The 24,116-nt window shown below is 38.3% G+C and overlaps 2 protein-coding genes across 5 annotated transcripts; one reads left to right on the top strand and one right to left on the bottom strand.

Moving 5' to 3' along the window:
* Positions 1-2,106: 2,106 nt before the first annotated feature.
* Positions 2,107-9,524, bottom strand: coq4 (coenzyme Q4 homolog (S. cerevisiae)). Of its 3 annotated transcripts, none has more exons than XM_031277800.2 (7): positions 9,174-9,524; positions 7,610-7,765; positions 4,251-4,347; positions 4,042-4,144; positions 3,797-3,926; positions 3,551-3,644; positions 2,107-2,912 (listed from the first exon to the last, which is right to left on the bottom strand). In XM_031277800.2, the coding sequence occupies exons 1-7, from the start codon at positions 9,268-9,270 to the stop codon at positions 2,729-2,731; spliced, it is 861 nt and encodes a 286-aa protein (XP_031133660.1). In that variant the 5' UTR covers positions 9,271-9,524; the 3' UTR covers positions 2,107-2,728. The 3 variants fall into 3 exon arrangements, with proteins under 3 accessions (XP_031133660.1, XP_031133663.1, XP_031133662.1); XM_031277803.1 differs by lacking the exon at positions 9,174-9,524 and adding an exon at positions 8,093-8,110; XM_031277802.1 differs by having other exon boundaries at positions 2,109-2,912; positions 7,610-7,762; positions 9,174-9,317.
* traf2b (Tnf receptor-associated factor 2b) lies at positions 9,310-23,373 on the top strand. Of its 2 annotated transcripts, none has more exons than XM_031277798.2 (11): positions 9,310-9,510; positions 14,069-14,271; positions 15,188-15,266; positions 15,503-15,601; positions 17,651-17,812; positions 17,912-17,986; positions 18,545-18,619; positions 20,250-20,474; positions 20,569-20,872; positions 21,105-21,253; positions 21,345-23,373. In XM_031277798.2, exons 2-11 carry the CDS (start codon positions 14,096-14,098, stop codon positions 21,561-21,563), a joined length of 1,563 nt encoding a protein of 520 aa, XP_031133658.1. In that variant the 5' UTR covers positions 9,310-9,510; positions 14,069-14,095; the 3' UTR covers positions 21,564-23,373. The 2 variants fall into 2 exon arrangements, with proteins under 2 accessions (XP_031133658.1, XP_031133659.1); XM_031277799.2 differs by lacking the exon at positions 9,310-9,510 and adding an exon at positions 9,785-9,908 and having other exon boundaries at positions 21,345-21,600.
* The last annotated feature ends 743 nt before the right edge of the window (positions 23,374-24,116 follow it).

The raw sequence follows: 24,116 nt of genomic DNA, 5'->3' as shown, positions 1-24,116 counted from the left end.
CAATTTGACTTGTATTGGGCTATTGATCGATTGATTGGTTTGTAAAAATTCAGAAATTAGTGAGAAATGGCAAATTACACAGAGCCCAAAGGGACATCTTCAAAGTTCTTTTTTTTTTGTTTAAGCCACATTATATACCTCAAAATTATTAAAAATTAAATTGAAATAATTAAAAGAAAAAGAAGCAAATCTTCACATTTTAAAAACTGGAACCATGAAATGTTTGGCATTTTTGTACTGACTTTCTGTCAATAGATCATTTCAGCTGGATGTAGCCTACATTTTCACATTTTATGCAAAAATCTGAATTTGTAAAGAATGAGTAACTACAGCTGTCAAATTATTGTAATGGAGTAAAAAGTACCTCTGAAATGTATTGAAGTAACATAAAATGGAGATTCTCAAGTAAAGTAATTACCTTAGATTTGTCCTTAACAGTACGTGAATGTGCTTAGTAACCCTCCACCACCTAAGACAGTTGATGTTTCCTCTTTTCATTAGAAGCATCCTTAGAAAAAACAGTTTGAAACTTTTAAATTTGGCAAAGTAGCTCAACTGTTAAGATCATAATATGTGAGCTCACAAAACCACTAGTTTTTTTTGTCCAAAACCAGATGTACACACCTCTTCTACTTCTCAGAAGTTTGGCAGAAACCCACTAGAGGGCAGTAAAGTCAAATTAAGCTTTCACAACCAACATCACAAACATGAGTCATGCAACAGTGTGCTCTTATTGATGCACTTTCGGATTAGTATGTTAAGTGAAAATGTGTCTCCAGGACCGCGGACAGCTACAGGTGCTCATACAATCAGACAAAAACATATGGTTCCTGTTGAATGAATGTTTGTGGATTTTTACATTTAGCTTTAACATCAGTAAGATACAGATACACGCATGATTCATTTTAGTATTATGTAACTAACAATGAAAGCAACAAACTCATAGTGTCACTTCACACTTCTTACAATGAGTTTGTTGCAACATGTGGTATCAGTGTCTACGAAGTTCCTTCTCCATACAACGACAGCAGTGCTGCAACTGAAATATACCACAAACAAACTCATAGTAAGAAGTGTGAAATGACCAGAAACTCTATGTGAGGAGAGGGTAGTAGGCAATGAAACAAAACTTAGAAAAAAAAAAAACTATGAATCAAGTAGTGACTTCACTGACTCATCATCAGTGATATTTTACATCCAAATTAGGTATTGTTTTTAGCACTAATGACCACGTCTGAGAAATGGTATGTTACTATTAGGAGAGGATTGATTTAAATAGTTTCAGGACATGCTTAAGTTATGGATGTCCCACGATGTAGCAATTCCAGATATTTCTAGTGATTTTGGTTCTGTTGTGTAACATTGTAACAGCCCATTCTTTGCTATTTCAACAGAGACACTGTCTATAAAAACACCTTCCCATTAAAGCCATTCAGATTTAAAAGTGTGTATTAGGCTTGGTTCAACATGTCCCAATTGCTCTCTCTTTTAGGGCTAGCTGAACCATGGCATATCTAACTTAAAATTGTATTTGCATTTTAACTGGCTAAATTGCAGAAAGAAATTATAAAATGTGATGCACAACAATAAAATGCAGAGAGGAAGTTTTTACTCCTTAATTTGGAGGGAAACACATCATCATAGGGGTTAGTATTCACATGTAACATCATTAGAAAATCAGTAAAATCATGGCTTATCTTTGTGTATTGTGTCCAAAGAACCATGGGGAGATATAAAGTTGCACAGCGACACTGAACTAAATGTATGACAGCATTTAATGGAAAGGTCTTCATGTTTTCTGAGCTGTGGAATAACACATGATCCACACACAAGGTCACAAATAACCATGATAACCTTGAAATTGGTTCTCACGAGGAAAATGCATTTAACTGGAAAGATTAAAGGGTATTTTGACACTGGGTTTGCTCATGTCATTTCATACACCTGCCAAGCAGTTTGACTTCCTGTTAACATTTTATTATTACTGTTAAAAGGAGAGGCATCATTTATTCAGTATGGGATGAAATGGTAACAGAAGCAGCTGCACTAAACAGCTGCTCCTTTCCCACCCATAAGTGTGAGTAGTACAACTACACATGAACATGATACTATTTCTCAATTTATTTATTTATTAATTTAATTGACAAGACAGTGCATTTTAATGAACATTTCTTTAAAAAAATGCCAGAATTATCCAAAAGGCTAGTTTTCATATGTAGTCCCTGACCAGGTGTTACAATAGACTCCCTTAAAAGTAAAACAAGAAAAGATAAAACAATTATTGAAATAAGGTGCAAGCAGCAACTAGTCGTAAGTTCACAGCAATATTAAACAAGATAAATTGTCATGGAAATATTGGCATGAACATTATAATAATGGACCAATGGTGTAATGTAATAATTAAGTATTTTCATTTATTTTGGTACTTGATACAAATACCCACTTTCTGTCACATTTGCAACAACAGATGGCGACTGAACATCCTGCTATCTAGAAGCATCAGAAGAGCAAAAAAACGAGCATTTCATCAGCTGATATGTGTTCACTCAAAATGATTCACAATTCTAAGTAAAAGTTGACACGCCAAAGTTTGGCAATTGTGAAATTCCCTCAGGCATTAATAGCATTCTCCTTCACAGTATAACACTTCAAATATTTTGTGTTTGTCCACAATAAAAAGTCTTTTATCCGGTGATCCCTGCATCATTCATCTTTTTTTGTGTCTTTCTCAGGTGTTCCTCTTTTCGGTAGCCCTGACTGTGACAGGAGGTGGCTCTATGTTGAGCTCTTGTCGGAGGTCTTCGATGCTCTGCGCCCATCGTCTCTCGTAGAAGATGCTGAGGACGCAGCGGGCCCGATGACCATTCCGCAGAGCCCAAGGGCCCAAGGATGTGAACAGCAACTTTAAGCGGCTAGAAGAAGGTGATACAAGAGAGGAAATTGAAATTGAATTGAAAAGTTCATTATGATAAAAGAATTAATCTCTGATAAACCAGTTCCGCAAAAGCACAAGGAAGTTCAGTTATGGAATGAGGAAGGATTAATCATTTACAGGTAAAGATGACGGTTTACAGGCATTTCATCATGAGGGTAACAATGATATACAGTTGTTGGAGTGTTTCCTCTTATCACTGAGATCTGGACAAAAGGCAAATAATTCTTTACAATATACTTCTCTCTGATAAAAAATTTAACGGGCTGCATTGTTGTCAGAGTTGGGGTAATGCTTTTTAACGTTCAATTGTTCAACAGAGAAAAGGCCTATGTAGCCTAAAGCTGCGTTTCGACACAAAGTTCCTTGGACTTTTAGTCCCTGGAACACCTTTTAAAGAACCAAAAGATTCCTTCAGCCCTTTTGTTATCTAATAAAATAGTATTACATCAATACTAGAGTACTTCATTGTTTTACGAATGAAGCAGTACAAGATACAGATACAAAGATTTTCACTCAAACTGTTAACTACCTATACCTTTGCTCGTACTGCTACAGAGCTTACTAAATGTCTCAGTGGTCCAATACTGTGCTGTCGTTTAGACTCTAGTATTGTACCTTGTACTCAGCCGAAGTGGCCCCAACACAGCTCCAAGAGCACACATGGGAAGCCCAGTCTGAGCAGCTTCGAACCATTTCACTGCCACTTCACCTGAAAGCAGCAAGAAGGGACGGAAAGAGAAAGAAATATCCAGATTATTCCAGATGAAAGAAGCAGAGAAAACTAGAAGGAAGTTGACGGTTAAGTGTGTTGAAATCCACACTATTGCTAAATATGATTTTAACTTGTAAAGCCTGACTCACCCAACATGTTGGTGGGCATGCCCAGTAAGGTGTGCAGCAAATCATGGACCTCTCTGTATCTCTGCATGACGTAAGCTAGCTCTTCATCGTCCACAAACCTTACATTTGCCCTTGAGTCGGGGGTCACATCCTGACAGAACAGGAAAGCGAATGCTAGAGTGAAGCCGAATGGGAAACGTAAAAGGAAGGAATTTCTTAGTAAATTTGTTTATCTTGATGTAATCAGTCTGGACATGAACACTCACATTGTCTTCCAGGAAGCGAAGGTATTCCCTCCCAAAAGATCCGTCTGGCAGAGAGGCCATCTCGCTTAGATCAAGTGTAGACAGCCGGATCCGGGGCCTTTCTCTGTCATTAACACGTAAGACTAAATCAAATTTCATTCACAGTAGAGAAAATGCCATTTAAAAGCACCTGAATCAAAAAGTTACTGAATAGTGTTACTGGGACTCACTTAAGGATTGTGTAGCCTTCAGGGTCGTTTCTCATCTTGTCCCTGAGATTTATCAATGCTAGGTGTCCTGTCGCCTCCCCGAGCACTGCAACCATGTCTGTAGGGAGAGTTTCACGCATTATATGGTATTAAATGTACAATATAGAAATAAAGAAATTTGTTGCTGATAAACCTACAATCTAATAATTGATTGTCCCAAAATGGCGTACATTAACAAAAATATTTGTTACATTGATAATATACAGTTTAAGAATATGCAGTTTGTCTAAAAATAAAGTGTGTTATATGGCTTAAATGGACTTGATTTAAGGGGTAATCCAGCAAATTTACACATAAGGATCAGTTTACTCATCACCGGGAGTACTAGTCAGCCTGTGAAAACAGCTGTTCAATGTCTTCTGTGGCTTTAGTCTGCGAAAATGTCTGGCTGAAAATGTCAAGTCTGGTGATGTCATCATAGTTTTCTCGGTTTGTGTTTGGATAGTACAACGTTTTAACAGAGTGCCTGCATTACAAACTGGGGCTGTGGAGTTGGGGCAAATAAAAAAGGCATTTAAATTGTAGGATAGAGCATTTTTGGAAATCAAACAATACTGGGGATTAAAAGCCAGGTGTAGCCCTCACTAACAGGTGTTAGTGCTCTCTTCCTCCCTGAAACTTTCATGGTAAGTGCGCTCACGTTGTAGCTACTCTCATTTCTGTTTCCAAGACATTTTAAAAGCATGTAACAGTGGTCTCCAGAGAATACACGATTGAGAATGAGTATCTGTACTTGGTAGGCTACATGAGAAAAGAACCTCAGGTACAGTCCCAAACGTTTGTATTATTTCACTGGAAAATGAAAAAGAAGAAACACTCTGAACACGGAGACATCAGTCTTTGTCTTGTAATTTAGTCATAAAGCAAAACTGTGTAATTAAACATTTTAGCATTCAGTTAGAATGTATTGCTAGATAGATTCATTTGACACAATTAAGTACCACAGCCAATCCTATTTTTGTGACTTTAATTCCAAGCAAAACTTCTCAAGTATCAAACAAAAAACACTAACTCAAGCAAAAAAAATGATCACCTCAAAAGGTAAAACTTAAAACTTCCAAACAAAACATTTGTGTAGTTGTAAACTATTGGTATTTTATTTGTTTGATATTATGTCCTTTTGTTTACAGTTCCCTCTGCTTCTTTCTCAATGACCAGTCTTTTGCTCTCTCCATCACGTTTGCAGTTTTGCTCCCAGCTTTCCCATTTGCGCTTCCAAACTCTTTGCTTGCAATTCTGGCACAAACATCTCGCGTGGGCGGGTCTTACAGGGGTGCGCACCCCTGTAAAGCTGTGTTTAGTTAGCATTTAACGTTAGCTAACTGCTAACGTGATCTAAAACAAATGCTAGCTGCCTTTATTTATCCCGCGACGGGAAATTCACAATGTTCACTCTGTTAGTACAGTTGCACACACAAACATGTTCAGGACTACAGTATACATACTAAACACACTATTGGAGAGATGTCAGAGTGAGGGGGCTGCTCCTTGGAGGAGCACCCCGAGAAGTTGGGGGTTCGGTGCCTTGCTCAAGAGCACTTTGGCAGTGAACTGGCACCTTGAACCAGCGACCCTCTATTCCTAACCCAACTCCCTACGGACTGAGCTACTGTCACCCCCACTAGGGCTGAACGATTTTTGAAAATAATCTAATTGTGATTTTTTTCCCAAATATTGCGATTCGATCATTTTTTTAAGCTCTTTGTCTTCTGTATTATTCAACAAAGAATAGTAATATAATAATTTACTTGAGTTCTGTGTGCCTGTATCCATTAACTGTATGTATAGACTGAAGCCCGAATAAAACCCTTCATTTTATTAAAGTGGCTGTAAAAGTTTTAAACTACAACTCAGAGTTGTTTGAATGACAGAAATCAGCTCAAGGTACGGTGTAGCGTTAGTGTGCTAGTTGATGCTTTCTCTACGGAGTGCAGACTGATTTGCTCTCGCGAGTCATGTGACCAAATCACAGCCTTTGCGATTAGGAAATCGCGTTTTAACATATCGCGATATTATCGCAAATGCAATTAATCGTTCAGCCCTAACCCCCACCCACCCTTTGGAGTCTTTTTCAGATTGCCTTGATTTGATAGCAGAGATACAGGCAGGAAAAACAGGAGGATTGGCATACAAAATATTTCCCCAGCCAGAATCAAACCCGTCGTTGCAGTTATATTTGTATGCGTCAGAACCACTCGGCCCATGGGAAGGCTTTTTTTTTTTTTTAAATAAAGAAGAAGGGGAGATGAAAAGGGAAAGAAAGAAAAGCACAGACAACGACAAAGAATGCAGCATGAGCCCCATGTTGATGTATGGGCCTGTTTTGACCTGGTTTTAACATCTGTCCTGAGTGATCGGACCACAAGTGTACAGCTCTAAGTATGTTTGTTCCCACCTGGCAATAGAATGTGTCGCCAAATGTGTCTTGAGTGACCACTTGTGATCTGATCACTCAGATTGGATTTTAATACTAGGGCTGAACGATTTTTGAAAATAATGTAATTGCGATTTTTTTCCCAAATATTGCGATTGTGATTCGATATTCGATTATTTTTTTAAGCTCTTTGTCTTCTGTATTATTCAACAAAGAATAGTAATATAATAATTTATAGTATGAACACACAATTACACACTAGACAGTTAAATAAGTAAAAGTATAGTATATATCTATACACACACACACACACACACACACACGTGTAATTTTTTACAGTGCACAGAGAGGAGCTGCCTCCAGCCCCTCCCCCTCGTGAAGTTACGTGCTGCTGTGTGCACTTGTTCAGAGAGGCTATCGTTGCGTTAGCTAGTTGCTGGTGTTCTTGCCGTGGGATTAACTGTACTAATAAAACTGTTGAAACACCGCGGCCACGCTGCTGTGAAAGCTCCCCGAACGTCTTTTATCAGTCTGATTGTTACCCCTCTCAGTGGCAGCTTCTCCACTCATATCTTTATAACGGAGCTAACCGCTAACCGTAGCTAACCGCTAATCAGAGCTAACCGCTAATCAGAGCTAATCATTGCCAACAGAGCCTTGAGTTCTGTGTGCCTGTATCCATTAACTGCATGTATAGACTGAAGCCCGAATAAAACCCTTCATTTTATTAAAGTGGCTGTAAAAGTTTTAAACTACAACTCAGAGTTGTGTTAGTTGATGCTCTCTGCGGAGTGCAGACTGATTTGCTCTCGCGAGTCATGTGACCAAATCGCAGCCTTTGCGATTAGGAAATCGCGTTTTAACATATCGCGATATTATCGCAAATGCAATTAATCGTTCAGCCCTATTTAATACCACATCAAAACGGGGTTTATGTGAGTCTCACCATGTCTGTAGGGGTCGTGTAGTGCAGCCACACCTGACCCAACAGCCAACATGGCTTTCTGGATGGGGGTGGTGTGGATATGTCCAGGATACAGCCCATTATAACAGCTGTCTGTAAACCCAGTGCTACTACTGTGCACCTGGTGGGCACACACTGCTGAGAAAAAGAAGGCGCAGCATGAGAAACATTTAGACAACTGGACCAAGACAATGCAATAATGCACTTGATATTTGTTGTATTGCCCTCAAAAAACAACTCAGCTTATTGATAATGATGTATATCGAGGCAAAAACCTTTGGTATGCTCTACAGATGCCAGTAAAACCAGCAATTTACTGAAAAAGACTGCAGTATACCACGCATGCTCATGTTTGAGAGAAAGATGTCTAGTATTTTGGGAAAATCTGAATGAAAATATTTATTATTTGTGAGATTTTTATAGCAAAGAAATGTTAATTTTCTTCTTTTTTAGTTCTCTACTTACAAGACATCTGAAAAGTATTGCTGTCATCCTGGAAGTTTTGCATGAACCGCGTTTTGAGGCTTGTATTGTTTTAGACCAATGTGATGACGCCGAAGCTCTAACAAATTTGAGAAATTATTGTTCCTGAATAAAATGGATAACTTCTCCCCTCTACATAATTTTCATAGTTAAACAAGTACTGTGTATTATGTTTAGTGTTTCAGTTGTATTACGTACTTGCCTGAAGCATTTAAACTTTTGTGTTTGTAACATTCCAAAATGTTAATTTTGACTAAAAGATTTTCATTTTTACTGCAAATGCAAATCGGTTCCAAACATCCCTTTTAGGTTTCATTAACTACAAATAATTGGTATCGATATTGGCCCTGAAAAAAAAACAGTATCGGTCGACCCCTACATGGATTACATTGAAATTGATTTTTCTTTTTTCATTGTTGACAGTCATTATTCCCAAGCCTTTACTGGCGCAACATACAGATGGTTGAGATCATCTGTTTTACACTCTTGACCAACAGGTGGTTTTGTGTGCACATAATGAATGAACCCTTTGCGTACCAATTTGCTGGAAAGTTTAGGCTTCATCTCGCCCACTGAAAAGAGTGACTAGCTCATCATTCATAATAAGCTGTCTGTTTATTTATATAATACTCATTTCAGTTTAGTTTAGGAATACCATCACGATCACTGACATTCTAATTTTCAATTAACGTTACTTTTTTAAAAGATATTCGCGATGAAGTGCGAGCTACATCCATCTATCCATTTGGTTCACCCATGGAAACAATCAATATAAATCCTTAACGTTAAGCTACTACAACATAATTAGTGGAATCTATGTGATGCTAGGTTACTAACGTTAACTTAGTTGTTAGCTGAGGAGTGTGTAAGTGTGTGCAACGTTAACGTAGAGTAGCTAGCTACCCTCTGTGGTATGCTGCCAGCTAGGCTTCGACATGCATTTCTGTCTACATTAAAACAGTAACGTTAACTAACATCTAGCTATATATTTAAAATACATTAGTAGCTTTTCGCTTTTTCAAATAACGCAGAAACGCGTAACGTTAGCTGTAGAAACTCATACCTTTGGAGATCAAAACGTATTGTCGCTGATTTAACCATTGGAAAAGTCTACCAGCATACAGCCACATTGTGGATATTATGTGAACGCTGATGCGCATGCGTCATCTGATGTGACACTTGCTTTCTACTCCGGGGCAGCCTGGTGAAGGGGCGGGTTGGTCAATGCACTGCAGAGTGTACACTCCGTTCTCGCCAGCTGCTTTATCTGTAAAAGTAAGCGGCGCATGTCGCAATAAATTGTAAACATAGCTAGCTAAAGGTTGAGCTGTCCTTCTTATGCGATAGCGGACAAAGTTTTGTTTTCTGTCTGTCGGCAGAGGCAAAGTGAAGACGTCAAGGTTAGTTAGCCTGTATTTCTACTTGCCAGATGATAAAAAAATAAAATAAAAATAAAACTTGCCAGATGACTAGCTAGCTTAGCTAGAAATTTGCCAACTGAGTAGATCATTCGCAAAACCTATAGTAATAGGTTAGTGAAACACCGCGTAACTTAGCATTTGGCTGAAGTTGTGTAAGTTAGCTAACGTTACTCATACAAACCAAGTTGAAGTGCAAGTTAAATGTTTAGCTATGGCCTACACAAATGCAAATGAAAATGCAAAAATAAGTCCAGATGATTATTGTAGAGGACTACCCACGAGAGTGGCGTTAAGCAGTGACGTGGATTAGGGTGTAACTTAGCTAAATACTTGGTGTTGTGTCGGTTGCGTTTATAAGGTGAACAAGCAGACTCTGGGTGAGTAACGTTAAAGAGATTCCGGTTTGGTTTTAGTGCAGTTAGTATCACACGCAGGGTGGAGAGGTTCACAGAGAATGTAGAAACCCTTGACATGGGTGTAAAACAAAAACTGACCAAGGACATGGCGAACCGAGAGGACGAGCATACAGGGAGCTGGCAGAGCAGATGGTGTTTTTCTGGTTTCAGATACATGTAGCTGCTACTGGCTTTAAAAAAAAAACAGTAAGGGACAGTTGTTTGTGACACAAAAGTAATGAATGTGGAGACTGCAGGGATAGCTTGGTTGTACTTTACTTTTCAAGGCATTGTTTTGATTGTGAATGCAGCTATTAGTGTTGTTTCTTTCACAAACGTTTCCCAATTGTAACTTAAAGGCCAGATTACTTAGGATAAAGTTAAAAAAACAAGGCCTTTTTATTTTATTTTTTATCACAGCTCATACTTTAAAGTGTAGTAATGTTTGTGCTTAGTGTGTGGCTGCTTTTAATGTTGTTTCAGCCATTTTTAGCCACAGTGTGCAAAAATTCTGGTCTGTTTGTTAGTCTTTTCAGGATGGTGGAGTGTACTATAAAGAAAATCAGCATGGTTTCTACATGAGATTAATGTTTGTTTTTACTGGGTTTGTAATTGCTACCCTCTCACTGTTTCTATGGATACATAAAGTAAACAAGAGTTTTTATGACTTATTGAATCATTTACCTTTTTGTTCCATTTGGACAAAAACAGTTTTACTACTTTATGTTGCAATAGTAAAGACATATTAGTCATTATGTACCGGATGTGTCAACTATGCATTCAAATAATGATACCAGGAAAAAACATTGTGGCTTTCCGATGATAAGCAGCATTGGGCTTTTTCTAACAAGTGAAGTATGTAACTTCCCGCCTTCTTGAGGTTGACACAAAGTAATCTAGGGTGAAACAAGACAACTGAATGATTGCTAATCATTATTCAGGGAAATTCACTGTAAGATCATCACCAATGTTGCTGTTTCACTCGCCATGTAATGGGACTGAAATTTAAGATTTGTAAACATGAATTTAATGTATTAATTTAAAATGTTGACACACAAACTCATACAAAAATGCTGCATCACCATGACTTAGTCTTGTTAGAAAGGATAACAAAATGTCAGTAATAGTTAAGAGTTTGCCAACAATATGTTTCAAACAGTGTGAAAATGCTATGTAATTTAATCTTAAAAATTGGGATTTAGCTAATAACCTTATTTTAGCACAAATGTTTTTTAAATGTTGAATGAATGAATGAAATAGAAAAGATGCCAGGGAGTATGAATGTTACAAGAAAGATTATTGTTTGTAGCTTGACTGTTTACTATTATTACTAATGGCAGCTAATGCATTACTATGTTATCATCGGTCATATGTTCACTTGGTTCAATTTGAGTCTCATGATAAGCATGAGAGTTAGGTGCTCTAGCTATTAGTCTTGTGATCATGAGATTTCCATCATGGAAATTGGATTTTAGGGATGTGCTCCTCTTTTGTGGGTTTCTGAAAATAATTTTTGGGGCATAGTAACCTTTTAATTTGCCTAGTTTCATTTAAGGTTTGATCCATCCATCTGTCACTTATAATCTCACTTCTTAGTCTGAGAAAGTGCTTACATCTGTGAAATAAAATATAGGGTTCACCAAAAAGAGGATTCAGATATTTCCTACTTTATGCCACATCAGCACAATAAATAATCCTATCTCTGTTTTTTAAAACATGAGTTGACTCTAGCAAATGAATAGGTGGAGACAACACTGCTCAAAGCTGTCTGGCTTTCAAACCGGATAAACTACATATTATCATAGAACCTGTAGGCTAATGCAGACAAGGAGAAACACGTTTTTTGGTTTTTATTGTCTTGTAAGGTGACCTTGAGTGTCCGAAAGGCTATTATTGGCTGTTATTGAAGTAGTGTTGGCCTAGGGGTTAAGGAAGGGAGCCTGGGACTGGGAGGTCACCGGTTCAATCCCCAGACCGACCAGATAAAATCTGGGTGGAGAAAGTCCCTTCCTCATTACCACCACTGAGATGCCCTTGAGCAAGGCCCTTAACCCCAACCGCTCCAGTGGAGCTGCTCAGTGGCCAGCAGATCAGAATGTGGTTGTAATGGGCAGCTTCCAGGTATGAATGTGTGAATGTGACAGGTCGTCATTGCAAATGAGAATTTGTTCTGTATCGACTTACCTGGATAAATAAAGGCTATATTTTATCCCCATCTTATAACATTTTCTGCAGCTCTGTGTAAAACCAAACCCAGTTAGGCACTGACAATACAAACAAATACAAACAGCTGTGTGCATATTTAATAATGGAGTATTTGATGTGGGGGTATGGGAATATGTCAATATATGACATGATACTGATACGGGAAAAACACTTCTTACTCATTTTCCCACCCGTAAGGGATTTTTCAGATAAACCATGTATTACTAACAGATTAAACATTCATAGAGCGGACATTTCTAGAAAAGTTTTGCAATGTTTGCAAATTTCATTAACTTGTAAGTAATGAAAAGTAAGTCTACCACAGCCATGATACAGCTTTGGCCAGTATCTCCTGAGCTGTAATAAGGGGCAGCAATGGCGATCTGTTAGCATTTGTCATAGTTTGTATAATTTTTAATAGAGCCCGACCGATAAAGGATTTTTTAGGTCGATATTGATACAAATATTTGGTGATTTAAAAATCTGATATTCCAATATATCGGCCGATATGTATTTTTAAAAAAAATCCAGAAACGCGTAACAAAACATAAACAGATTACCCTAACATTAGTTATTTGTAGTTATTTATGAGTCCTCACTAAAATAATATGATAATGTAGTTTAAAAATAAACTTGTTTGTTTTATTGTCACAACAGAACAGAGGAACATCAAAATATATTAAAGTTCTGATACATAAAATGTAGAAAAATACAAACTTAAGATATAAAACTTAAAGGGTTAAACACGAGTGTTGCCAACAGGGACGTTGTATAGCGCCCTCTGGTGGACAAACTATGCAACGCCAACACTCATAACATGGTTGAAGGGTGTTTCGTCCGTTTTTATTTTATTTTTTAAATATTAATTTATCGACCATTATAAATGCCGATACCGATAGTTTGGAAAATGCCTAATATCGGCCAATAATATCGGCCCGCCGATATATCGGTCTGGCACTAATTTTTAATTCATTTTTATTGAGAGTTGTTTGTTGTCTGGACTGGGATATCGATTTTCAATTTGTTTTGACAGACACAAAGTTAACAGTTAAACTTGTTTGGGAAGTAAGTATTCGTAAGTTTACAGAAAACAAATACCAGAAAAATAATGAAATGCAGTGAGTGACAAGTAAAGATAAACTAGTGAAAAGTCTTCCTTTTTCTGATATTGCGAAAGCTCTCTTGGCATCAATGTTTTGTCTTTACGAAACCTCTGCCCTACCCACGATGTTTACATTCTAAAGTAACTCATCAGACAAATCTGTCACCAGTTTTAGTGTCTTTTTTTCAAAAGGTCTGTATCTCTGTCTCTGCAGATAACTCAAAAGATTTTGCACGTATCTCATATAGGCTTTTAGTTAGGGAAATCATTTTGAAAGATTCCCAGGTTCATTAGGCTCACAGCAAAGACATGCTAATGTTAGTCAGGCAATGGTGATGCAATAATTACATTTTGGCCAATACCATTTAAAAAACAAATGTTTTTCTCACATTATCAATGAATGATAGTTACACACATGTTCCATTGTAGCCTCAACAGTTTTACATGTTTTCAAATTTTATGCAGAGCCATGGGTTATTTGCATGGCATTATGACCATTATGACCATTCAAATGTGTTTTAGGGTGTAGCCAAACTTAACCTGGTATCACAATGATGAATCAGCCTTATACTCACTGTACAATTATTTGCCTAAAGGCTTGGATGCTGCCTGTATTGCACTTTCACAGCAGCTACTAAATAACCCATGTGCTGATTCATCTAATACAGTAGGTGTAACTCTGACATACATGTCCCATAAGTAATTAACCCGTATGAGTTACGGGTATGTCAGAGAAAACACAAAACATCGTGATTGCACAAGTGCTGTAAAAGTTTCTTTACTTCTAAAGGTTGTGTTTAGCTACTAACAGTTGCTGTGTTGTACTCATTCACAGGATATAGTGCCAGATTGATGGAGAAGAATGGCCCGAATCTCGTTGGACTGCACCAACTCTTTACCAGGGATCCCCCTCAGTGTGCTCTCAGTGCCTATGGAGAATAAGTACAAATGTCAGCAGTGTCTCCAGGTCCTGAGGAAGCCTGTCCAGGCTCAGTGCGGCCACCGCTTCTGTGTACACTGCTTCAAGCAGCTCACCAGGTAGACTGGAGGTCCTCGGACCACCTACAGCCGTGTGAAATGCAAACCTCTACCCCCCACCCCTCCCCAATGCTTACCCTCTTACTGGACATGCTTCAGCACACCCTGTGTTCTTATCTCTGCTCGCCTCTGGGGGATTTTGTGCACCCAAGATCAGTTACTTTATTCAGACTCATCCCTCACATGACTGGACTCTTGAACTGAAGTCAGTGAATCACAAGGATCTGACCATGCCTCTTGATTCATTTTAAAGGTGTCCATTGTTTTCTTTTCCAGTTCTTGTTTCCTATCACTGACTCACTGGTTGTTCATTATTCATGAATTCCTTATTAGTCCAATGATACTTTGGCAGTATCATTAATCATACGGTGACAGTACAGGAAATCAAATCATAGAACCATATCTTAAACTAAACTATTCATAACATGTACAGTATGTACTGGAGTGTCATTCTGCTAATCTTCCAGCATTCGCAAAACAGCAAAAAGCACTTTTATCACATGTCAAGCGCCTGTTGTGTGTGACTTTCATTACATGTGAAATGTAAAACGAAAATGAAAGTCACACACAACTTTGTGTTTTGTGTGTGTTATCCATTTATCTTGCAAAAGCTGTATTTACAATTTCACATGTACTTTGTGTTTTTGTGTGTGTTATCCATTTGTCTTACAAAAGCTAATACATTTTTTCTCATCAATTTTCCACACCTTATCAAAGGTTGCAAATTGCAGAATTTGTATAGCGCTTACAGGCTTTTTTCACTGCTGTTGTATTTTCAATGAATGATTCATCTAATTGAGCTCTGGTCCATACTGATCAGTAGTCGTTCCAGTAACGAATTAGCAGGAAATTGTTGCTGACTGTTGGCACCAAACTGTTTTTTACTATAAAGTCACAAACCTATTTTGTTTGTCAGTTGTGGGCCAAAGCCTTGTGAAGCCTGCCGCCAAGAGGAGATATATGAGGAACCTATTTCCATCCTAAATAGTAATGAGGTAAGTTATGAAGTATGTCATTCGTCAGCCAACATTGTTATTTTATGACACATATTCCTTGTAATCTGTATACCATCTCTCACTCCCACTCTGATTTAAAAAAAGACGACAATTTACTACAGTCTGATAGGAGTTTCCCTTACCACAGTCTCGCACAATGCACTCTTTAATGTCTGTTTGCTATTATAAAGAATGGCTTTATGACTTCACCTCACTGTTCTTTGTTCGCCCACCAGGCATTTCCAGACAATGCAGCCGGCCGAGAAATAGCAAGTCTGCCTGCCAGGTGTTTGAACCAGGGCTGTGATTGGACAGGCTCAATAAAAGAGTATGAGGTGAAGTATAAAGTTCTTTTGTCGTCGTGGGTGTGCTTACTGCTTTCTACTTCAGTGTTTGTCCCTGCCTGTCCCATATAAACTGTGTACAAGTGTCAGTTTACTACACCCAAACCTGTACTGTCAGTGTTTTTGTATTTTTGTCATATACGTCACAGAGTATACTGTGACATATTCTGCATTTCTGGGTTGCAGTCACATTTTCCTCCCCTGCAGCCTTCAGTTGACATTATAGCTGAAAGACATGCTCTTATTACATGCAATGCAGCAATGCACTAGCAGCAGAGTAACAGCCTAACAGGAAGTGAAACATAGCAGCCTGGAAAGTCCCCATGTTACCAGCTAAGAACAACAACTCAGTGGGAAAGTACCAGGATAGAAAAGGCCCTTCATCTCGAGATTAGCTTGACTGCTGATAAACGGTTAATTTAACCATAACAGGATAATGAAACTAGATTAGATTGCACCAGTTCACAAGGGAACTAATCAATTTATACCTACTGTTAGATATAAAAACAGGATTCCGGTAGACAATGAACTACATCATTCAGACAGACTGGTTTGTATAATCACAGAAAAGCCCTGTCATAATTATAAAAGCTGTCTGGTTTCTTGTGATTCTATGACTAGTTTTGTTTCTACTGTAAATATTTCTGTGTGTGGTAAGTTTGTTTAGTAAAGAGTTGACTTCCTGATGCTAATTCTGAGCAACGGATGTTTGTACCTTTCTGTCTGTTTGTAGTTTTACTGTAGTTATCTAGATCAGGTTCTATACAGGAAATGTTAAAATGGGGCGATGGTATTTCAAATGACAACATCAAGCTGATGCTGGTTAGCTTGCTGACGTTATAAATAAACACAAGCTTGCTTTATCGGACCATTTGGTCAAAGTGTGTGATTGCAGTGCTCAAGAAATGATTACTATGTGGTGTGATACACCCACGTCTGTGTGAACAGTTGTGGGCTGCCGTCTTAGTCACTGTTGTGTGGAAAGAGCCGCTGTGTTAGCTAGCCATACACGCCCAAAACTAGCTGGAAAAATAGACTAAATATGGTGCCTGAGTAGCGCAGTAAGAACAGGGATTTGAATGGAAAGATGATTCATATACGGTTTGGTTATTCAGTTTGAGATCTGCCGGTGTGGCATGCCTGAAAAGTGAACAGTCAAAGCGAAAAACTGGCTAGCCTACCTGTGGTTCCTGCTCTGTGGCTCCAGCATGCCGTTGATAGTCATTATGAAAGAGAATGTTTTCCATGCAATAAACTCCGCCTTTTGGTCGGGGCGGCGCTTTCGTTTCCCGGCATTTTTCAAAAAGATGGCATTTTAAATTATCAAGCACTTTACAGCTTTAAATAAAAAAAACAGGCATTTTTTCAGTTATTTGTTGTACTTCTTATTTTCTGTGCTTTCTGCTTTCAATTCCTCTTTTTCTATTTCCCCATTTTATTTTAGTTTTAAAGTCAAATGTTTTAAATGGCTCTCTTTTTTATCTCACTTCTGTATATTATTTGTGTTTTAACAAGCATATAGTACAAATAATTAAATTGTATGTCTTAGAATATTTCTCCTAATTGGGTTACAGTAAAAACATAATTACATAAATAATTATATAATTATAATGACTTAATATCACTTTTGTAATTAAGTAAAGTGCTTTGTGTTGTTACCCTTCGCCTGCTTTTGTTATGCACTGAAGATGAATAGGATAAAATGGTGTTTTGTTTTTCCACATTTCAACTGTCAGTACATCCTGTACCACGCTTGCTATCATGTACAGGTGTGTCTGGCAGTTATATTTGTGCAGGGCATACATCTTAACAATGATTGACAAGGGTGTGTCATCAATATAACAACTGATACAAGGCCAGAAGCTTTTATGACATGTTTTAAATATCTACCATGCAAATTACACCTCATGCATGCAAGTGTGCTGTGACACCATAAAGCAACCATCTTTTTTTAATATAATTTAGAGAAAAAAACAACAAATACTAGACGTGTGCAGGCAGTAAGAATGTAGTTATAATATATCTGCCCTCCATCTTTAGGCTCAGCATGAAGGTCGCTGTGAATTTGAGCGGATACAGTGTGAGGCCTGCCAAAACTCAATCCTTCGTACAGACAAGGACAGACATAATGAGAGAGAATGTGAAGCAAGAACGCTCAACTGCAAATACTGCAAAATGACCTTCAACTTTAAAGACATCAAGGTGAGACATAAAGATTATCTGGTGTAAAGCAGTTGCTGGTTGTGTCTGCATAAATGGAAACTAAATAATATTTTCATGTTCCTTCATGGTGTATTTTAGGCCCATGATGAGATCTGTCTGAAGTTCCCCTTACAATGCAAGGACTGTGGCAAGAAAAAAATCCCAAGAGAAAAGGTTTGAGCTGCTCCTCAAATTACCCTTTAACTTTATTATTAATTCCTATAATGGTAAAGTGGTTTTAAATAACTTGGCATGGTATTGCTTGACAATATCCTCTCTGAACAAAGGCCCTTAGACGTTATACTCTAAAAATATAGGTAGCTTCTTTATACTGAACCTGAACATAGAATATTCACTGAATAGACTAAAAAGCATATAAAGCTTAATCAAACATGCAGCACCTGTCCCCAAATGATCCGAAGTACATATACTATGCTATAAAAACACATAAATGTATACAAAACACAAATAATAGCCAACATACATGTTACAATAGCATGAAATGTAATGTAGTAATGTAATGATGAAACTGTAGATGCATGCGAGTTCTACTTATTGATCATCTGAACAGTTAAAGGAAACGGTGCCTTTTTGAATTCCCTTTATGACCACTTAGTTTCTTTCTGACCAATAATCCTGTACTTCACTTTCAATTTTCTGTTTCGAGTTGATGCACTGTTTGGAGCTGGTCCACTGACTCCTAACCTTTTCTTTTGTCCATTCTACCTTCAGTTCAATGACCACAGCAAATCCTGCGCCAAGTCAAAGAGTGCCTGTCCATTCAGTGATGTGGGCTGTAAATCTGTGGTATGTACGATAATCTAGCTGCCTGTTTCCACCTGCCACCAGTCTTTATGCTAAGATAAATGCCTCTAGCATTAGCTTCATATTTAGCAGGGTATGAACACATCATTTTCTGCCAGTTTGGTTGGAGAGATTTCTCTCTGGGCTTTTTTCACTGTTGGGTGTGACTCGGTGTGACTCAGTTGGAAAAGGATGATGTCACATACTTCCATGCACCAATCAGGATTTAGCAACATTTGAATTCAAATAGACCTCAATAGTCCCGCCCCTCCTCCGAGAGACCTTAGGTTCCGGAAGTAAATTTCCCATTAATTTCTCCCATTGACGTCTGGAAAAATCCGTCTATAAAGAGTTTTAGACCATGCCTTAGGCTAACCAGCTACGATGTGACTCATAAGCATACAACATATCATTTCGAGTGAAAAAACAAACAGAAAATCCAAAGAAAGTTAAAGATACAAGACTGTGTACATATTTTCATTTCCGAGCGAAGGAACTACTCATCCCATAAACCACCACGCACCACTGAATAATATAGTCGAAGACACAACCGCGAAAGAGCCTCTTGAACAACTTCCAATCCGACAACAGCCTTGCACACTTTTTCCTCCAAACATAGTGATTTTTATATAGTGGATGCACAGTTAATAGCAGTTCTTTCAGTAGTAATCGTGTAATGATTGATATGACTCATACAGGGTGAAGGCTACAGTAGACTGGCTAAAGTGGTCGTATAATGATGATATAATAATGTTAACTAACGTTACCAACCTCCCTGCAAAACTCACCACAACTTTGTAGGTCTGGTCCCTCATGCGTACAGCAGCAAAGACTCTCACGGACTTTCGTGGGATTTAACCAAACAGTTACATGAGTTCCACCAATCAGAGGCATCACTGTAGCATTGTGGGATTGTTCAGGATTGTGGGTAATGAAGTATTTATCCAAGACATCGCGAATGAAAGACATTTATTTCAAAACAAGGTTGGTGCCCCATGAACGGCGCCTTGGCGTCTATATGAGCATATACAATCGCTTAGTCATGTCGTAGCTGGTTGTAAGTCTACCATCGACGGTTAAGATTTTATGGCTTATACTCCAATTGTCAGTGGAGAAATTTTATTTTATTAAGTATTGTATTCTTACTTCCGGAACCGGCTGTGGGCGGGACTGTTGAGGTCTATATGATGACAGTTGAGGCGTTGTTTGTTCATGTTGCCATGGCACTGTGAAACCAAACCCACACCCAGTTCTGATTAAGCAGATTAGATGGGTTTTAACTAAAATATTAATTAATAAATAATAATTAATTAATAACCTAAACGTTACTGTTTATTGTTGCTTTGTCTTTAATATGTCATGGTATACTTGTTAATATTAATGTTAAGCTTTCAAACCAAATTTTTCAAAACAATCAGTTGATATTTCATTAACAACATTTATTTTACTCTCAAATATGATGATTGATAAATCGTTAAACATTTACTTTAGTACATTTTTGTATTTTGCTCATTGGAACAGAATTTGATTATCCCAGAAAGTAGCATCATTTATGTCCTGCAGTTTAAAGGTTTTCAGTTCAGTTGGGTCTTAAGTACAGTAGTAGCTAAATAAGCTCTGTTGTGTTTCTCAGATAGATAATGGGAAGCTCGCTGACCATGAGCACAGCAGCACCATGGAGCACTTGCGTCTGCTGCTGCCCATGGTGCTGTCCATGACTCGGACGCGTGCCGATGCTGCTGCTCACGGAGAGTGGCAGGAGGACTCTGGCCTGGGCCTGTACAGGGCTCCTGAGGAGGGGGTCACTATGGGCTCTGGAGCTGCAGCCTCCATGCAGTCTGTGGACGTGGACAAAAAGGTGAGCCTCAGTGGATATGATGCTCTTTGTTAACTGCTAATGTTTCTAGGTTTTTGAATGAGGATCTAAATTAATTGTTGCTGTTTTTTGACAGGTGAACGCTTTAGAAAACATTGTGTGTGTCCTAAACCGAGAGGTGGAGCGCAGTTCAGTTACGTTGGAGGCTTTCTCACATCAGCATCGTTTAGACCAGGAAAAAATTGAAAACCTCTCCAACAAAGTGCGTCAGCTAGAACGGACAGTCACCATGAGAGACTTGCAGCTGTCTGAAACCGAACAGCTGCTGCGAGAACTCCAGTTCTGCACCTACGACGGGATATTTGTGTGGAAAATCTCTGACTTCTCACGCCGCAGACAGGATGCTGTGGCCGGTCGAACACCTGCAATGTTCTCACCAGGTAAGATGAAAGGCGTAATCAGCGGCTTAATTTCTAAGCTGAAAGGTTCTATTTGAGTTTGAGTGAGCTAAGATCATATGGTTTGTATGATGTGTTGGCGTGTAGTCAGGGGAAATTCCACTTCACTACACCCTTGTTGTCCTTCAGGGAGTGGACATGTCATTCCTATTCTCACATGACACTGTGTTTGGACTCTGTTTACATTCTGGAATCTTCTTTTTCTTCCTCGCAGCATTTTACTCCAGCAAATACGGCTACAAAATGTGTCTGAGGCTTTATTTGAACGGCGATGGGACGGGCAGAGGAACGCACCTTTCACTGTTCTTTGTTGTCATGAGGGGAAAGTGCGACGCTCTGCTCAAATGGCCATTCAGTCAGAAGGTAGCAAAACTTTATAAACAATCTTTCCACCTATATTAATAAATAGTCGCCACAATGAATAGCTCAAAACAAGCTCCTTCTTTGTTCCCAGGTGACTCTAATGCTCTTGGATCAGAACAACAGGGAGCACATCATCGATGCTTTCCGCCCCGATGTCACCTCCACCTCCTTTCAGCGTCCGATCAGTGAGATGAACATCGCCAGTGGCTGCCCGCTCTTCTGTCCACTGGCTAAACTAGCTGGCAAGAGCCCCTATCTGAGAGATGATACTATTTTCATCAAAGCCATTGTAGACCTCACAGGCTTGTAACTGGGGAAGCTGTGGAAGCTACACCAAAGCATTTATAAAACCAAACAAAGAATTATTCATAATAATAATAATAATATATGTATATGATATTATGGTAATATCTATGATAATATATGATATACTATGTGGCTATGATATTACACAATATCATATCTACACTATACATGTAATAATGTGTCACATTATGACGGATGTACAAGGGTGTGTAAAATAACAATCACGGTAGTGGATCTGTAATGGTTATAGGCATCTATCTTTAGTGAAGCAATTACACTGATTTACCTGTGCTTTATAGAAGTTAATAAGCAATTGTTGTTAATGTCTTGTATATTTAAGACTTTTGGCAGTACTTAGATCACATAAAAAGTTAGTATTTCGGTATGAAGCTGGCGTTAAAACAGTAGTTTTGAGTTTTAGTAACATTAAGAGCAGCTGAGTTAAAAATCTCCTTGATGACAAAAGAGGTCTGTAATCAGCTGTCATCTTAATGTGACCTTGTCAGCTTATAACTAACCCTAAAGGCTTATAACTATTTGTATCAAATACCTTGTTTGTAGTATATATATTTTATATTAATTAGAATACACCTAAGAAGTTACCTTGGGCTTTTTCTTTATTATTTTATGACATTTTATAGACCAATAATCGATTATACAATAAAATAATCATCATATTAATCAATAGCTCTACTAGAGAATAACACTTTTAAACCATATAACACCTAGCCATTTGATTCATTTTGGTGATATAGCTAGCAGCATAAACTGCATAAACACAGCTAAGATGAGGTTATAGTACAGAATGATCTTTTTGAACTATGATATATCTACACGAATCAGCGTCACAAATGGGCTTGGGTGAAAAATATCCAGAGAACCAGATTACCCTTATACTGTATCTGATGATTTCCTAAATATGAAACTCTCATCTTACATGTGAATATGACAACTTTCCCCTGTGGGCCACCAAAAGGCTCTATGATACTTTCCCATGCGTTCCACTGAGGTGATGTCTCACAACCCACTTCATGGGCCGCTTTCAGTAACTGAAAATATACCTGTTGCAAAACCATAAACCACTGTGTCACACTGGCTGTTTGTTATTGGTGTATTTTGTTTGTTCCTGTTGTGCTGTTGTCATGAATGTGGACATGATGTACTGTTCAACGTGCCCCAAAACATTATTTATAAAAATCTATAAAGGGGAACTCCTCTGTGAAAACAGCTGTGTAAGGTTTTCTGTGCTTCAGGAGGGAGTTTCATAAGTTCTGATTAAAACGCAGTTTCTTGTGTCTTGGAGACAGCGGTGTACTCAGGCTGTCTGAGGAGCAGGGGCGAAAAAAATAAAAAGGGCACCAGCTGCATGCTGTGGGGCACCAGAATGCAGAAAGTTTTCTAGCATGAGGGCAGCCTATATGGCATTGCATCACATTTTGTCCATTTAAAGGCACCCATTGGTGCATTGCATCTCGTTTTCTCTACTAAAAGGGCACTTTATCATGGAGTTTAAATATGTGGGCAGTTGCCAGACAGGGAGAGTCTAATGAAAAGACGCTATTGGTTGCATTATGGGAAATGTAGGATTCAATGTTTTGCGATTTTTACTCATACTAGAGACGACAATTCAGGATGATTTCTTTTTTTAAATCTGTCTCTTGCAAGTCCTCCAGCTTTATGGAAATAAAATACTAAATTGCTGTAGTAAAGTGTCAGTTGCATGTTATAACAAGTAAAAACACAACAAGTCGATTCAAAGCACTACTGCTGTCAGTTGTTAATATCCTACCTCAGATTCACAGATTGCTTGAAAAGAAATGCCAGTTTGCACACATTATGGCAACAGTATAAATTCACAACAAAATTCATCTGTCTGCCTTGCAGAGAAAATAAAAATCGCAGGTTTAGTTCACAGCTCTGCATATGCTCATCAGGGAGAAGCACGTTACAAAAAGGGGAGATTGAAAGACCACCACCATCTCCATTCTTCATTCTTAGTTCCTTTGTAAATGACCTTTTTCCCCCACATGACATTTTTTTTCACCACAAAATGCATCTGGCTGCCTTGCAGAGAAACTGAAAATCACAGGTTTTGTTCACAGCTCTGCATACGTAGATCAGGGGGTAGCTTGTTACAAAAAGGTGAGATTGACACAGCACCACCATCTTCTGCAATCAGTTTAATTTTTCATTTTTCATTCTTGTGGGATTCTCATTTTTCAGACCTCGTGGACTGCATGACATGTTATATCGAGTTCAAGTCAAACGTGCCAACAAGTGCTAATGATAAATGCAAGATTATTGTCATCACAAGAACAAGTTTTCTTGTGTGTGTCTTGCTTTGTGTTTAAATGTCAATAATAGGGTCAGTTCACCAGTATCACAAAACAAGATTAAGAGTCTACAGCCACACTAGCAATTTTGTAAGGCTGTATTTTGAACTAAATGCTAACATCAGCATGCTAACATTTTTAGCAGGTATTATGTTTATCATGTTTACCATCTTCGTATAAGCATGGTAACATTTGCTAGCACAAAGCTAAAGCAGGTGGGAATG

The sequence above is a fragment of the Sander lucioperca genome, chromosome 1 (genome assembly GCF_008315115.2).
Source record: "Sander lucioperca isolate FBNREF2018 chromosome 1, SLUC_FBN_1.2, whole genome shotgun sequence".
Taxonomy (NCBI): Eukaryota; Metazoa; Chordata; class Actinopteri; order Perciformes; family Percidae; genus Sander; species Sander lucioperca.
Note: the sequence above shows the minus strand (reverse complement) of the source record. Positions and strands in the feature narration are given on the sequence as shown.